The 15377-nt window shown below is 44.0% G+C and overlaps 2 protein-coding genes and 1 long non-coding RNA gene across 6 annotated transcripts in view; 1 reads left to right on the top strand and 2 right to left on the bottom strand.

Moving 5' to 3' along the window:
• Positions 1-2243, bottom strand: part of LOC149918043 (uncharacterized) — an 81651-nt gene extending 79408 nt beyond the window's left edge. Inside the window, exon 1 of the long non-coding RNA XR_016465801.1 lies at positions 2107-2243. This is a non-coding gene — a long non-coding RNA (uncharacterized LOC149918043). The remainder of the gene's footprint in view (positions 1-2106) is intronic.
• Positions 2244-2792: 549 nt separating this feature from the next.
• Positions 2793-15377, top strand: part of HHIP (hedgehog interacting protein) — a 69480-nt gene continuing 56895 nt past the window's right edge. Inside the window, exons 1-2 of the mRNA XM_090138577.1 lie at positions 2793-3159; positions 9807-10002. Of these exons, the coding sequence (XP_089994703.1) occupies positions 2893-3159; positions 9807-10002 (463 nt within the window). The 5' untranslated portion in view covers positions 2793-2892. The remainder of the gene's footprint in view (positions 3160-9806; positions 10003-15377) is intronic.
• The window catches only part of ANAPC10 (anaphase promoting complex subunit 10), a 156005-nt gene continuing 147636 nt past the window's right edge, over positions 7009-15377 (bottom strand). Inside the window, exon 6 of one of the 4 annotated variants that reach the window (XM_090138601.1) lies at positions 7009-7079. In XM_090138601.1, the coding sequence (XP_089994727.1) occupies positions 7024-7079 (56 nt within the window). In that variant the 3' untranslated portion in view covers positions 7009-7023. Of the gene's footprint in view, positions 7080-7628; positions 7723-14536; positions 14665-15377 lie in introns of those variants that run through there. The other 3 variants (XM_031588855.2, XM_090138600.1, XM_031588857.2) reach the window with 3 other exon arrangements.

Below are 15377 nucleotides of genomic sequence, written 5' to 3'. Positions count from 1 at the left end.
ATATTTCCTATGTATACGTTTCTACTTCCTAAGTATTCCCTTATCTCTGTTTATAAGAGGTTGAAAGTCACCTGAAGTTGACACTCTGAAATGTCATATATTAATACTGACCTTAACTTTGCATTATTAAAAAGGTTTATAAATAAATTCCTATATCAACCAGCTTGAAAAACATACTGTGTTAAAGAAGCCATCATGTGCTTCTTTGAAGTGTGGAAAGGAACACAAGATTGAATTGCACACAAAAAAAAACCCAAGACAAGCAATTTCTATACAGGGGTTTTAAAAAACATTCAACCCTCTGCGAGTCTTGCTTATACATCCTTATATCCCTCTATTGCTACAGAGCTTAGAGTTTCAAACACTTCACATTATACAAGGTCAATAGTACATTCCACAGAATTTCTGGGAAATGTCTTCAGCATGGATCTGTGCAAAATTTCTGTGTAGAACCTGACCTTCACAGACTGTCAGCTCTTTCTTAGTTTGGCAGCTTCCCATCTCGGGAAATCATTCTCTATTTAATTAATACAGCTCAAATTCACCTTCTCTGAGAACTGGTACAGGTATACATAGAAACGGATATTTATGCAGGCAGGAGTTGAAGGGGGAAGAAAGGTTATTTACTAATAGCTGTATTACTTTGATCATATAGATTTATATTCCTCACTTCCTCCCTCCTCCAGAGAGACAGGAACTGTGAGGACCGGGCTGCAACAGAAATTTTCACTGAACATTTGTTTTTTCAAGAGGGTATCTGCCCCACAGCCGCTTCTTTCCACCGAGTTCCAGTTTCCCATTCCAATAAGCGAGCAGCGGCACAAAAGTACACAATCTGCTTGAAAACCATGAGCACCTGCCTGCCCATGGAAAGAAACAGAAAGGCCTTCAGCTGCGTACTTCCAACTCTACAGCTCCACCTGTGTGACCCTCCGTGGTGAGACTGCCTGGGAGTAAAAAGCGATTTTGGTCTGAGACAGTTATTCTGGTAAAAAACGCCAGAATCACCTTTATTTCAGAAGAGCCTATGTAATAATCCAGAGAAGTGAGCACGACGCAGCTGCTGTAGTACAGTTGTATCGCTTCTGCTAGGTTGCTCGTGGAACCAGTTCCCATGCTGCCACTAACACACCACATTAGAAAACTACCGCTAGCGCTGGTGGATGCCACACCGCCTCCACCCATCAGCACGCTGCACCACAGCCCTCGTGCTCTCCTCTTATCCCTGATGCTGCTCAGGCCTGGGCCGGGAACGTTTTCAGCCAAACGAGGGTCAGGTGGCCGTGAGCTAAGGGACAGCCAGCCTTCGAGGGAGGCTTAAAGGGACAAGCAGCGGCTTGTGTGACTACGCGATTTATGGGAGGTACTCCTCGTCCGCGCCAAATCCCACTGTGGACCGTTTAAGCCTAAGAGCTCAGAAGTAAATCTGAAGAGACTCATTTTCCTCGGTTCTCCTTCAGAAACATTACCTCAAACAAGGCCCACCCTGCAATCCTTCTCGCCCCGGACGGGCTCCCCGCGTGCGAGGCACTTTCCCTGGCGGTCGGAGCACAGCACAGCGCTCGGGGCGGCAGCCCCGCGGGCGCCGTTCGCCCACCCGCCTTCCTCCCTCCGCGGCTGCACCTGCACGCGGCTCAGAGGGCGGCGGTTCCCGCAGGAAGACGCCCACGCCTCCTCTCCGCGCCGCGGGGCTGCGGGCCGCCTCCCCTCCGGAACCCCTCCGAGGGAAGGTGTCTCCCTCGGCCGGGCGCTCCGCGGGCCGCCCGCTTCCCCTCGTCCCGGCCCCAAGCACCGAGCCCTGCCCGCGCCCGGCTCTCCCCTCGCTCCGTTTCCCCCCGCAGCCAGCGGCCGCAGCTGCAGGCTGGCCGCCGCGATTCACGGTTCGGCGCCACTGCGAACTCCTTTCAGACTCTCCCCTCGGCCGTCGAAGCTCGGCCGTCGGCGCGGGCCTCGGCCACGCGCATCCAGAACGTTCCCTGAACTCTGGGAACCGGCCGGGGCCGGCGCCGAGCGCAGCGGGGCGGCGCGAGGCGGTCGCCCGCCGACGGGGCCGAACGCGCCGGCGCTGCCCTGCGTCCGTTTCCCCGTCGGGGCTGCGGCACCCACCTACGGCGCTCGCCTTCCGCCGGGGAACCGCGGGGCTCCGCCGCTTCCCGACGAGCCGGGGCCACGTGCCCGGGGGACGGCCGGCCTGCGCGGCCCCGAGGGCGAAAGCGGAGCGGCGACCCGGAGCCGCCGGGCGACCGTCACCGGGCGGGACGCCGCCACGCGCCCCCGCGGCTCGCGCCAGGCGCGGCCCCGCGCCGCTCGCACGCGGGCCGGGGGGCGAGGCCGGGCGCGGCGCCGCTTCCCGCCGGGCCCCCGCGGCGGCGCGGGAGGCGCGCGCGGCCGGTGCCGCCGGGTGACGTGCAGGGCGCGCGGTGGCAGCACCTCCCCGCGCGCGGCTTAAAAAGAAGAAGAAAAGAGGGAGCGAAACATGAGAGCCCTAGTGAGCCGCAGCCGCCGCCGGCAGCGGAGGGGGCATCGCCCGGCCCGGCCGCCGCCGCCGCCGTCCCAGCGCGGGGACACCCTTCCTATGGGACGACAAGTGGAGGGCTGCCGCCGCCGCCCGCTGCCCGGCCCGCCCCGAGCCTCGGCGCCTCGGCGCGGCAGCGGCCGCTGCTGAACCTGTGCCGCTCGCGGGGCCCCGCGGCCGCCGAGCATCCTCCGCCCGCTCGCCTCCGCCCGTCCTCTCGGAGCGGCGCTCCCCGCGGGCCGCCCGCTCCCTCTCCGCTGCCCGTTCCGCAGCCCGTGCGGGAGGGAGGGAGGGAGGTGTTTTCCCGAAGTGCAAAGAAAAGTCCGTGGGATTCCCCTCCTCCCCCCCTTCGGGCGCGTTCGCACGCTCCCTCAGGCATGATGCTCAAGATGCTGCCGTTCAAGCTGCTGCTGGTGGCCGTGGCTCTCTGCTTCTTCGAGGGGGACGCCAAGTTCGGGGAGAGCGGCGCCCGGAGGAGAAGGTGCCTCAACGGGACCCCGCCGCGGCGGCTGAAGAAGCGCGACCGGCGGCTGCTGTCCCCGGAGGCGCCGGGCGGCGCGGAGGCGATGTGCCGCGGCCTCTACCCGCGCCTCTCCTGCTGCTCCCGCGCCGACGCGCAGGGGCTGCTGCACGCCGGGGCCAAGGTAGGCACCGCCGACGGCGGGCGCCGCGGCCGCTTCTGTTGCGCGGGGGCGCGGGACGGCGGCTGCCCGCCTCCGGAGCTGAACCGGCGCCGGGGGAGCGCGCGCCGCCCGCGGGGGACGGGCGCTCGGCGGGTACGGCGCGGCTCCGTCCCGCGCGCCTCGCGTGGGAGCGCCGGGGGGCCGCCGCCGGGGCCGGAGCGGAGGGACCGTGCCGCCCGCAGGTAGCGGCCCCGGGAAGGTGGAGGAGCGGGACGGGCTCTGGCTGCCGTCCGGGCGCTGGCAGCGTCGGGACCGTAAATGAGCCCGGCGGTGGTTTCCGGTTTATTTTTCTGGAGTAACAAAAATCTCGTCCAATTTTTCCCCGCGCGTTTAGTCGAGGAGGGTTTGGGATAGAGGACGGCGTCGGCGTACCCAAACTTTACGATCTTCGCAGCCCTCGGGGCCCCGCGCTGCCCGCGATGACGCGCGTCAGCCGCAAAGCCCACCCGCGGCCGTGGCAGCGCCCGGCGCGCAGCGCCCGCCCCGGCCGGGCTCCGGGGCACGAGCGGGCGCAGCTCTGCGCCCGGCAGCGCGGCGGGGGCTGCGGGGAGGCGCCCGCTCACAGCGCGCTTCTCCGGACGCCCTCCGCCCGCCCGCCCGCCTGATGCTGAGCCCCGCGGGCGTGCGGCACCTCGGCGGGCGGAGCGGCACCCGGCAGCGTCGTTAGGAAGCGCTGCACGTGAAATAAGCCATCAGGTGTCTTTTTTTTTCTTTTTTTTTTTTTTTTTTTTTTTTTTTTTTTTTTTCCCCTCCATCCTGGTTTAGGTTTAATTAAGAATTCCTCCGTTACAACTCTGTAGTTGTCAGGGTCTGAGAGACTCGAGGAAAACTTGTGTCCCAGTCTCGCTGGCCCAAGCATAATAAAAAAGAAATACCCGGCCTGAATCGAATTTTTATGCTCGGTTCACGGTAGATTTCACTCCATTCTCATGTAAACAGCTTCTACGAATCAACATATGTGTCTGGGTGGTATCTCTCACTTTGTTTTGTAACAAAAAGCCATATTGCATCATTTAATTTGCTCAAGTCATGCAAATAGGAAAAAATCAATAGGACAAAAAGGGGTCGACTTATCCTCCTCCCCACTAAACTGCTGCCCACACACAGAGTCCTGTTGCTTATGGCAAAAGAATAACAACAACACCATTGTGTTTGTTAGTTGGTTCACTAATGGGTGAAACTGGAGAACATCATTCTCCTTCAGTCCCCAGCTCTGTCCAAATGTTCATGCCTTTTGAGGGAGCATTTGTCCTACCCCCTCTATTCCCAGATGAGTGAGAACTGTCTTACTGCAGGTTTTCAGCTGCAGATCTCTCTTTATTCATACCATATGCAGCAGCAGTTTGAGATTCAAGGCAGATAGATTTCTTCACGTCGTCTAGAGACAGTGTCATTAAGCCCCTGTGTGATAATTGAATTAAACTATAAGCTAACCACACGCGGATAACCTGAAAGATCTAGCTGGGAAAAGGAAAAAGAAAAAAAAAAAAAAAAAGAATAAGGACTAGAAAATATGTCCTTAATTCACCCTGTTTGCAATGGCTCAGTGGCATATATGCTACTGAGATTGTCCAGTGCTCGGAGACCCTTGCAGCAATTGGCTCAACACAGTAAACTGGAAGTTGTGCTTCAGTAACTTTTCAACTTTAGACACTTGAAGGGTTTATTCTCTTCTTAGAATTACTTGAAAGCATCTTCTAACTCCCCTTGGATTCCACTGGACAAACAGCACTCAAAACTTCATGTAAATGTGTGGCATTGACCATATATGCCACACTAGCTATTCCTGAGCTGTCAAATCTGTGGGTTTTTTTAAAATATAAATTACACTTTTTAAGAAATATAATTCTACAGGGTTTTAAAATCAGACTGTTTTCCATGACAGATTAACTTTTTGAACCTCTCAGATCTGCTTCATCATATCAATACATGTTTAGGAAAAATGTCAAAATATGTCATTTATACTTCACCAAATGAGATGGTCTTTCCATAAGAGACATGGCAAACTGTTACGGAGTACATTTGAAGAAAACTTATCAAAAAGCACATTTTAAAAATTCTATGACAGTCCAAAAACATAGCTTGTTTAAACTTGCTCTCCATCATCTATCTATGGCTTTGACATTAGCAGAAAGCTGAACACCAGCTTCTTTAAAAGCAAAGAGTTGAGCATGCTCAGTAGACAATTTTCGTGAAAGCTTCTTGGTTAAGATGCTGGGTCTTTGAGAATTTTTGACCAAATTAGCAAAATTTATAATGAAAACGACACCACTGGCTGCAGTTTTGGGAGCAGAAATGGAGCTACCCTACTACGCAGCACTGCACTGCCTCAAGTATGATTTTTATATACAGTTGTTGACATTTAACTCTTAGTCTTCCAGTTTTCTGCGCTATCCCTTTGTTTACAAAGGACTGCTACAGCCCAGCCAAATATTGCAATGCCAGTTTTTTTGAAAGCTTGCTTATAGCCCAACGGGCGAGGAAGTCCTCTCTACCTCAGTTGGCTTCACAGCCAAAGCTGTCAAGGAAAGGGTGAAAAGTAATTGTTTTCAAGTGTGCCCTTTTACAATCATTTGTTTGCTCTGGCTCTTTCACGAACAAAGGCTATTGTTGAACACATCCAACTAAACAAATAACTCATCTCGGAGTCCCTTTAACAGCTGCCTTAGTACAATGATCTATTTACATATTACCCTAAAATTGAAACCGAACTCTTTAATGACATAATCCAGTTCTATAGTACAGAAGAAGCATATGTTCAACCCAACAGCTGAACAATCTCGTAAGCATATGATTTTTAGACATAAATGCTTGTATGTCAAATACAGCTTAGTGCAATGACTTATTTCACTGTGGGTTGGGGTTTTGTTTCCGTTAGCATCAAAACGATGTTGCCTTTCATTCTAGATATGACCAGGGTACACAAAACAGATGACTATATTCAACGTAAAGGTTCTTCTTTGCCCTGTTCTTTTTGTCGATAAACCAATGTTGTATGCTATGCTTTCTTCCGTGCTCCAGGATTTATCTTACCTTTAGTCTTTGTGTTTTACTTTCATGTGGCAAGAGATTAAAGGATGATCTTACAGATGTTGTAAATTATTCAGCAGCAGGCATAATCATTATTAGGCATGTTGCAATAAATGTTTGGAAGTTTTACATATTTTCCAGAGCACAGTTAGTTTAAACCACTGAAGTTTGATGATTTCACACACGACATTAAAAATTGAAGCAGGAAATCAGTTTACATTTCTTCAAAAGACCAAAAGCCATTGTCAACTGTAGGGTCATTTGCAGAGTGGAGAACCAACAGAAAAAGGTTCATTCAGATAAGTATTGCAGCTTTCACTTACAACTGATTTAAAATACTCCAGCATAAATACGTTATCAATTTACTGAGATTCAGAATAGAACGGTTGTCCTATCTCCCAGCCAGTAGAGAGTTATACATCAGACCTCACACAGAGCAAACGTTACCACCCGATTTTGCTTTAGCATTCTGAAAGTTAAATAACATACTTGATTTTCAGATAATTGATTGACTCTGATTCCTTAATCTTCCGATTAGCTATTATATGACCAAGATTCATTCCAGAAATGACATGAGGGGGTGAATTCCTGTGGTTAATTCCTGGATAGCAGCTGCTCAGGGGGATTAGGATCCTTTTGTCTTAATTCTGAGGACTGAAATATTGGCAAGCATTTCTTCTTCTGTATCACCAGGCAACGTCAATTACATTTTCCACAAGAAACAGTAAATTAGCTTTGATATCCTGTAATTTCTTTTTTCTTTTTTTTCTTTTTTTTCTTTTTTCTTTTTCCTGTTCATAATTCTTTCTGGAGTCTTCCAGCAGAAGTAGTAGAATTTTGTATTTGCATCACTGTGGAGTTAATCAAATAAACAGACTGAATATTTACCTAGTAATACCTAGTGTTTACTTGCACTTCTAAACACACCATCATACTGCTACCGCAAGAAAGCCTACTGCTTGAGATTAACTCACTGATGAAAAAATCTGAGACTTCTGCAAAGTAGGTGATACGACTGAATATAGGCAAGGATTCTGAAGAGTCTGTAGTCATGGTGCACTTTCATTTGGTGGAAAGACCAAAGTGGTCATTTCATCCTTAAGGAGAACTTCCAGCTTGCTAATGTCATCAAGTTCTTAAAAAATTGCATTTATGGACAGTGCTTTCAGTCATCCCCTACTGAACCCAGACTTTGTTCCATTTGGCAGACAGTGATTTGACTGAACTGTATACACTGCTTCCCATCAGAACACTAAAGTACTTTGTCAGGATGCCATCATCCGTTAAAAAAGTCCAGATGATGCAGATAATTGCCTCAGCATTGTGGATTACTGCAAGCACCTTGACTGCAATGACAAAGACTATTAAGTCAAGTTCAAAGTTGTAGCTATTATTTACTTTGGTCATACTATAATTGTAGCTATAATTACATTTTTAGTTCTTGTCCTTGAGGCATTTTTCCCGGATCTGTCACATCTAGAACAACATCTGAAACTCAAGAAGGAAGGCTAAGGTTAACAGTTGTGCTGCTATGGCCCAAGTTAAAAGTCTAGCAGAAGAACCCTTTAAAAATATATATATTATTATTATTATTTATTTCTGGAGAGGAGCTGAAGCTGTGGAAGGAATTCAGCAAACTCAGGGTGAAGACAAATCTTTCTGCATACATGCAACGTGCAATTAATTGGCCTTCAAGTTACATAGATAAATAAATAAATAAGCCTTGGGGGAAAAGGGGGAAGATATGAGACAGTTATAATCCCAAAGAAGATCTGAAGAGAGATAATAAACCATACGTGGCTGATGTTAGTCACATTACTTAATTGCAGGTGCTGTGAAGGTGAAGATAATCTGTGTACAGAGTGTAAAGAACAGAACATGTAACACACTCAGTGACTCCAGCAAATCTGGGGGAGTTATACTGAAAGGCAATGGCATCTCTTCCAGAATAGGGGTAGAGGCCAAATGGTGTTCTTCTCATCAGTGGTCTAAAGTTCACCACTAAACTTTACTAAACATTTCACTTAGCCTTATGACAATACATAGTTAAGACTAAATTTTCCTTGAAAGAGTTTATCTTCTAACTTAATGTTCCTTTAAGCAGGATTTTGTGTAACCGTGCAGGCCGTGTGTTGTATAATAGTTTGAACACATAGCTGTTTAAAACAATGGGGAGTGCATTTCTCTCAAGTGGTTTATGCTTGCGTAATTATGATATGTAAATAAAATGATGAGTTCAGAACTGTGTTACCAAAGTGCTGCACCCCAGAAGGCAGCCAGCCTATGAGACAGCATACTCAAACATACTAAGAGTCTTCATGCGGCAAATAACTAATTTTATCAAAAGTGATTTAGATAATTCCCATCTATGTTATCCTGCCTGCAGGGAAATGACACACTGTAAAGTCATTCTACAAAACAACTCAGATACAAACTCCAGCAAAACTTTGTTGCTATTTTCAAATGCAACGTTTACAAATATTTATAAAATTTACGGAATATAAATACTTACAGCATTAATATTTCTTAAAATAAGCCTCTTACAGTCTTTGTTTATAGCCACGTTAAACAAACAGTTGAAATAACCTGAGCTTTGTTTTTGCATTGGATCAGATTCAGTCCTTCTCAGCTGAGAACACATTTCCCATTATCCACCATTGGGATGAATGATCAAAAAACAGTCCATGTGGTTAACAATAGATTAACAAAGTGCACTGCATTCAAAGACTAATAAAGACAGCTATGCTGTTTTCCATTATTTTTCACGATTTGATGACATTGCGCTCCTTAGGCTCGTGTGTTTACTTAAACACATCATCAATCGTGGTTTAGTGCTTCTTCAAGTACTATGCATAATATATGCTCTTTTTTCAGGAGAAAGTTAGACTTTCAAAATTGAGAGAAACAAGATGCTATGAACAAATTCTTTTTTTTTCCCTTATGAAACGTCTGAAAACATACAGCTTTTTCCACCTCCAAGTAGTCTGCATTAGAGAGTGCAAAATGGAGAGCAGCATTTAAAAAATGAACAATCCCAGGCACCTGCCAAACTACACAGCAAGCACTTCAGTAGCCAGACTGTGGGATAGTTCAAGATACACCTACTTAACAAATACCTGCATGTGGTTTCCCTGATGTGTTTGATGGTAGAATTTTAGCTTGTACTCTCTAAATACCTGAATAGGTCACCTTTCAAGTTGTGTTTTTAAGTATTTCTCATAAATGAGCAGAAGGCCTGCTGCTGTAGATACTGTATAAATGATCTGCCTGGTTCACAGATTGTTTGTGTGATAAGAGTTTGCAGGTGCGAGTCCATAAAATAATTTCACTGCTATTATTCTTATCTGGGAAAGAGAAGCAAACACCTGAAACATCACTGTATTAATTGCATATTGCAGATTTCATTGTAGCAATTTTTGTACCCGATTCTTCTGGAAAACTGACATGAAACATGATGCATTTATTACAGACTGTATTGGTTCTATCAGCATAATTTATGACATTAGATCATAAAATCTTTTTGTGTAAGATGGGGAAATAGGTCATGTGTTTATTTGCCTTTGGTTTGTGGCTTGCAGATACTTTCTGTCACGAACAACACAGAATGTGCGAAGCTACTGGAGGAAATCAGATGTGCACACTGCTCACCTCATGCCCAGAATCTTTTCCACTCACGTGAGAAAGGGGAAACTTCTGAAAGAGAACTGATTCTTCCCTACTTGTGCAAAGACTATTGTAAAGAATTCTATTATACTTGCAGAGGTAACTTACCAGGTAAAACCTATAACAAAATATGGAACTAAAGGATGTCTGCTTTGAAATGTTGATATTGCCTGAGTAGTCATAGATCCAACACTTAACCAGATGAAATCACCACTGGTATCCAGGGGATTTTGCCCAAAGACAGAATACTCATGGCCTCCACGGTGATTCTTTCTTACGTGGAGAGTTAATATTTTGAGCTCTCCTATTCAGCTCTCCATGAAACACAGGGTTATTTGTTATCAAAGGCACCTGAAGCTATTACCTTTTTTGTATGTTGGTGTGTTCACTCAAATCACGTCAGCAATTACTCGACCATCCAAAAGGCTATTCTAAATGACAGATTGCTTTCAAACACAAGAAATAAAGAGTGCTGGCACTGCAAGCTGCAGACACTACAAGCTGATAAATAAAGTGTTTTTTCTGGGTATGTTACCCTAGAAACTTGTAAGTTTCTTCCACAGTTTAAAGCCCCTTGAAATCAAAGGGAGCTATTTGATAGACTTCTGTGATCTTTGAATTGGTTCCAACATGCTGTTAACAACCAAATTCTGAGCTAACCTAACACTTCCTTACTGTAGCCAGTAAAGTTAGCTTGACAAAACCATCAGCAGAATGTGACCGGTATTGTCTAAGGCAGCCACCAAATGTGTGCTATCACTTGTAAATAAATCAACAAAATAACCACTGAAGACGGTCCTTTTAGAAACACTGCTGTAATGTACTATTGTATTAAATAACATCTCTGGTATTCTCAATAGTAAATTATTTCTATGTTTAAGGCTGTCATTTTTAAACTATGCTTTTTTCTTTTTCCAAACACTGCTTATAAATAATGTCACACAGGAGAAAATAATTAAACCGGTTAAGATTTTTGATTAGCAACACAGACTGGAAAGCAGAGTTAATAAGGATAAGAAAAATGAATTTACAAATAGTACTTTTTGATATGTGAACAGAGCTTTGCAATAGAACATAAACATATTTAAGTAAAGGGGATAGTTTAAGTGGATGAGATTTGGAGGAGGGCTTTTTAATTGCATGTGTACAGTGTGTACTTGTTTTCTATGAGATCCCAAGAGTGCAGTGATTTTTTGCAATGTTCTTTTATTGGCTTGAGAAAATATTTTGAATTGACTTACTTTTTCCCCTTTACTGTGGTTTAACATGTATCTCAACCCATTCAAATATGAAAATATTATTATTGTCTTTATAAACTAAGAGATGTTTCTAAGGCTTTTTTAAACCAGCTGTTTCTTGCTCTTTATCACATTCCCCAAAGCGAAGCAGAATGGATCACAGTTGCCAAGACTGCCTGCTGAACAGTGATAATAGATTAGATATTTTAAATGTTTAGCCTGTGTGAGAAGTCAGCACAAAGACTTTTTTTTAACATGAGTTGTAACTAATGCAAACAATAAGCATATTCGGCAGAGCAAGTGACTTACGGTTGTTTAGTGAAATTCTGTGTTTCTGAGGAAACAACTTCTTTTAATTGGAAAAAGTGAAAGGGGGGGAAGGGGAGGAAGAAGGAGGAGATGGAGAGAGCAAGAGAGAAAGAGAAAGAGCTGAGCAGCACAGGAGCTATAGCCACAGGAACCTCACTCCTCAGATCAACATATGTGGTGACGAATGACAAATTTATTTTTCTACAAAGTTTGTGTATATGTAAAACTGCTGAAGTGCATCAAGATGTCAAGTGCTTTCTGTGACCACCCAGCTTGCCTTGAAAGATAACCAGATGAAAGCATAACTTTAGCACTGGACAGAGCACTGTGCTTTGCAGGAAAAGAGCTTACATACTTTAGCATCAGTTAAAATAGGATTTTTCCTACATCAATCAGACTCTAATAATCATTCTATATACTTCTTCTGAAAGTGGATAGTACTAGAAAAAAGAAGTTGTTGCATACTTGCAGCCAGAAGCAGGGTTCATTAGGTGGTCTGTTTGGTCCACATGGTTGTAGATGCCTACACCAGTATTTGACGAAGGTGCTAAAATTCATGCCTATCTTTTTGAGAAGACCTGATATAGGATTTTAATATGGTTTAATGTGCAGTTGAAAATGTAAATAATTAAAAAGGCAGCTAATTAGGTCTTTTGTTTTTCTTGTGAGACCCATCTGTCCATAATATTTATTACAAAAGGAAAAAGAAACATGGAAGCTATGTTTTCAGTTTAGCCTGGAGGATTAAACAAAGAGTTGGAAATTAACAGGGCCCCAGACCAGAGGTCTCTGCCAGAGATTCACTCTAACATTTGTTAAAAAGTCAAATAATTACTTTTCCTCCATTAAGGAGTGCTAATTGTTCCTGAACACCAATAGAAACGACTGTAAGGAAAGTGCTGACTACAAAAGTAATTTTAGCCCTTATGTGCTGCACAAATTGGAAATGTTATTAGCGATTCAAGAGAACAAGCATCTTTTCTAGAATTCAAATGTTTGCAGTACAAATTAACCAAGAAGACTAAGAAACTGCACACTAGTTTTCTGATGACTTGGCTCCAGAAATTCATTTCTGGTTCTTTTTCTATTTGCAAAGATGAAAATGGGCGCATATCACTGGTTGATTCTTTTGAAGATAGCAGTCTCTGCCCACCAGTTATGACTGTATCAGGATTTCCATTGACTTCTTTAGTAGTTTTGAATATCCGCAGACTAAGAGGGCCTACTTATTTATTCAAGCAGAATAACTGGAAGCTCTTAGCATTTTATGGATGTTTTACTGAAGGAGGGTGCAATGTTTCATGAAATCTGAGTATGGAAGTTCCCTGCTTCATACTGGTTGCCTTTGGTTGTTATTCTCATCTGATCATTACTGTGAATTTCAGTTTAAGTGATTACTGATGGGAAGCTGGAGTTAACAAAGACTCTTCAAACAACAGGAATTTTAAGTTTTACAAGATCATAAGAGAAGACTGTCTAATATTTATTATTAATACAGCTACATAAGGAAAGGCATGGCCAATTCTCCCTCCTGGTATGAGCAAACACTTGATTCATGCCCATAGAGGTAACATATTCTAAAGAACAAACCTGTGCCTCAGCCAGAGAGGGGTCTGCCAACCAAAGACATTGGACAGATTTTGAACTACATGCACTGCCTCATTTCCATTTGAAGAAATAGATTCCAGATGACTGTGTGTGAATCCAGATCCAGGCCTAGATCTGAGTACAGGCATTGCCAGAACAGATGGTAGGTAGTATTTTTTATTCTTTTTTTGTACTCCAAAAAGGGGCACCCCAGCCCAAAAAAGCAGAAAACAACTGAGAAATTCTGCAACTGAAACAACACCTCCAGAAGTTCTGGCGTGGTCTACTTATAGCTATCGTGCACATAGTCAACCTGGAGAAAAATAGTAGTGATGCTACTGCTAATAAAAACAGCGTGAGGATTAACCGTGACACTGCCTTTGTGAAGGTGCCTGCAACGCAGCAGTGTAGCAAAGTGGGCCACAAGTCACTTGAAAATCAGTAGGAAGTGATGTCAGCTACCACTGCACATAGTATGTTTTGGACAATTCAGCCTGGAATCACCTCTTTGCTTTAGTTTACACTGAGAGTTGAGAAAAGAAGTGAAAAATTTCTCACCTAGCTGTCGGAAATGCAAATTAGTGGGGGGAAAAAAACCAAACAAGCAAACATTTATTTTGCACAATACGGAACTATATGCTCAAGGTCAGCAATGTAGGAATAAAGCAGATGAGCTGATTTTCATATCAAGCCTGTGCAGGTCTGTGCAAAGGAGTGGATGAGATGCAATTCAGTGTGCTGTACAGAAATTCATGCATGACTGCACGTCGCAGTCCTTATTAGGCATAGTTCTCATAGTGGATGGTGACAGAGCTGTTTTCGGATAAATTCCATGTGAGCAAAATTATCCTTTTCTTCTCCCCAGAATAATTCTAGTGTTTAGGGGCACTTGTCATGGACCATTCTTCTGGAGACATTGTACAAGCACTGAACAAAACAGCAGTCTCTCAACTAAAGATTTGACATTGTAAGCGCAATAAAGGAAATATTAAATGACTATAAGGGGACAGGAAAGTAGAAGTGTTTTTAAACTGTCTTTACAGAAGCTGTTTGTATGGTGAATCTACCATATAGAACACAGAAGATGTTTTTTATGAATTACTGTTTCCTTACAGAACAGAACTATCCCTGATGCACAGGTGAAACTGTACTTAGAGAGGTCAAGTTCCCATCGACAATGCAACAATTTAGCAATTCACTGACTAATTTTCATAGTTTAATTCTAATTTTCATAGTTTAATTCAAAACTCACTTCTTAAGAACAATTCTAAGAGTGGAATGTAAGCCTTATCTTTTTTCAAACCAGAAGGTTGCAGAAGGCAACTGCAGTGCAAGATGTACCTAAGTGCACGATAAAATATTTCATAAGGAAAAGAGATTAGTCTTACATGTAAGAAAAGATGCTGCCTAAGGCACTAGTTAAGTAAGTTTGCATCAGATTGTTATTTGAAATGAACATTTACTGAGTAAAAAAACATGATCAAAATATGCTCTCAGTTATTCTGACTAAAGATAAAATTCAAGCCAAGAGTAGTTTATTTATAATAAATAGTAGGTGGCATACTCAGAAAATGCTAGAAATTCTTGGAAACTGTACACCTCTAATTTCTGTTGCATCTTCTGTAGTGATCTTCTGTGCCTAGAGAAAGAAATTATTAAATATAAAACGGTGTATTCTTAAGTCAAATAACTCCAAGATTTTAGATTACCTTTGACTTTGGCATTCTATCTACAAAGCCTTGGAATACTAGCCTGTGATTATATCAGCGTTCCTCTTCAGTTGTTCCACTTGAAATTGTATCTCACATTTTCTCCAAATAACTACTATAAATTAAAACCAGCTCCTCACAGATGATTTTTACTGAAGCTCCAAATCATGGTAATTAAACTTTTATACCACAACACACTACCATGTGTTCCCAGATACTATTTTATAGAAACCAAAGGCAGGCTTTGTCATGTTATTTGTCCAAAGTTTTTTAAAGGAAGATGCATATGAAAAGAAGTATAGTTGGGTGGGAAAGGCTTTCCACTCCACAAAAATTCTAGGATCTAAAAATTTTCCTATTCCACATAAGGAAGAAATTGAACTCTTTCGAAATTTTCCATGAAGAAAGCCACAGAAAGACCACCCCAGGATAGCTAATAAAGCAGTTGTTAGGACATTTACTTGGGAAATGGGAGACTTAGGGTCAAACTCCTGCCTGACAGATGAGGGGCATTGACCTGAATATTCCTCTTCCTAATGAAGCACCCTAATTATAAGACATCAGAGTATAGTGATATGAAGTTTGTGGTCTGTTTCCCTCTTTTAAGAAGTTTCATTTTGGACCAGAAACATAATTTTAACTA

This window comes from Phasianus colchicus, chromosome 4 (genome assembly GCF_987193195.1).
Source record: "Phasianus colchicus chromosome 4, bPhaCol1.hap1.1, whole genome shotgun sequence".
Taxonomy (NCBI): Eukaryota; Metazoa; Chordata; class Aves; order Galliformes; family Phasianidae; genus Phasianus; species Phasianus colchicus.
The sequence above is the reverse complement of the archived record's forward strand: the minus strand, read 5'-3'. Positions and strand labels throughout refer to the sequence as shown.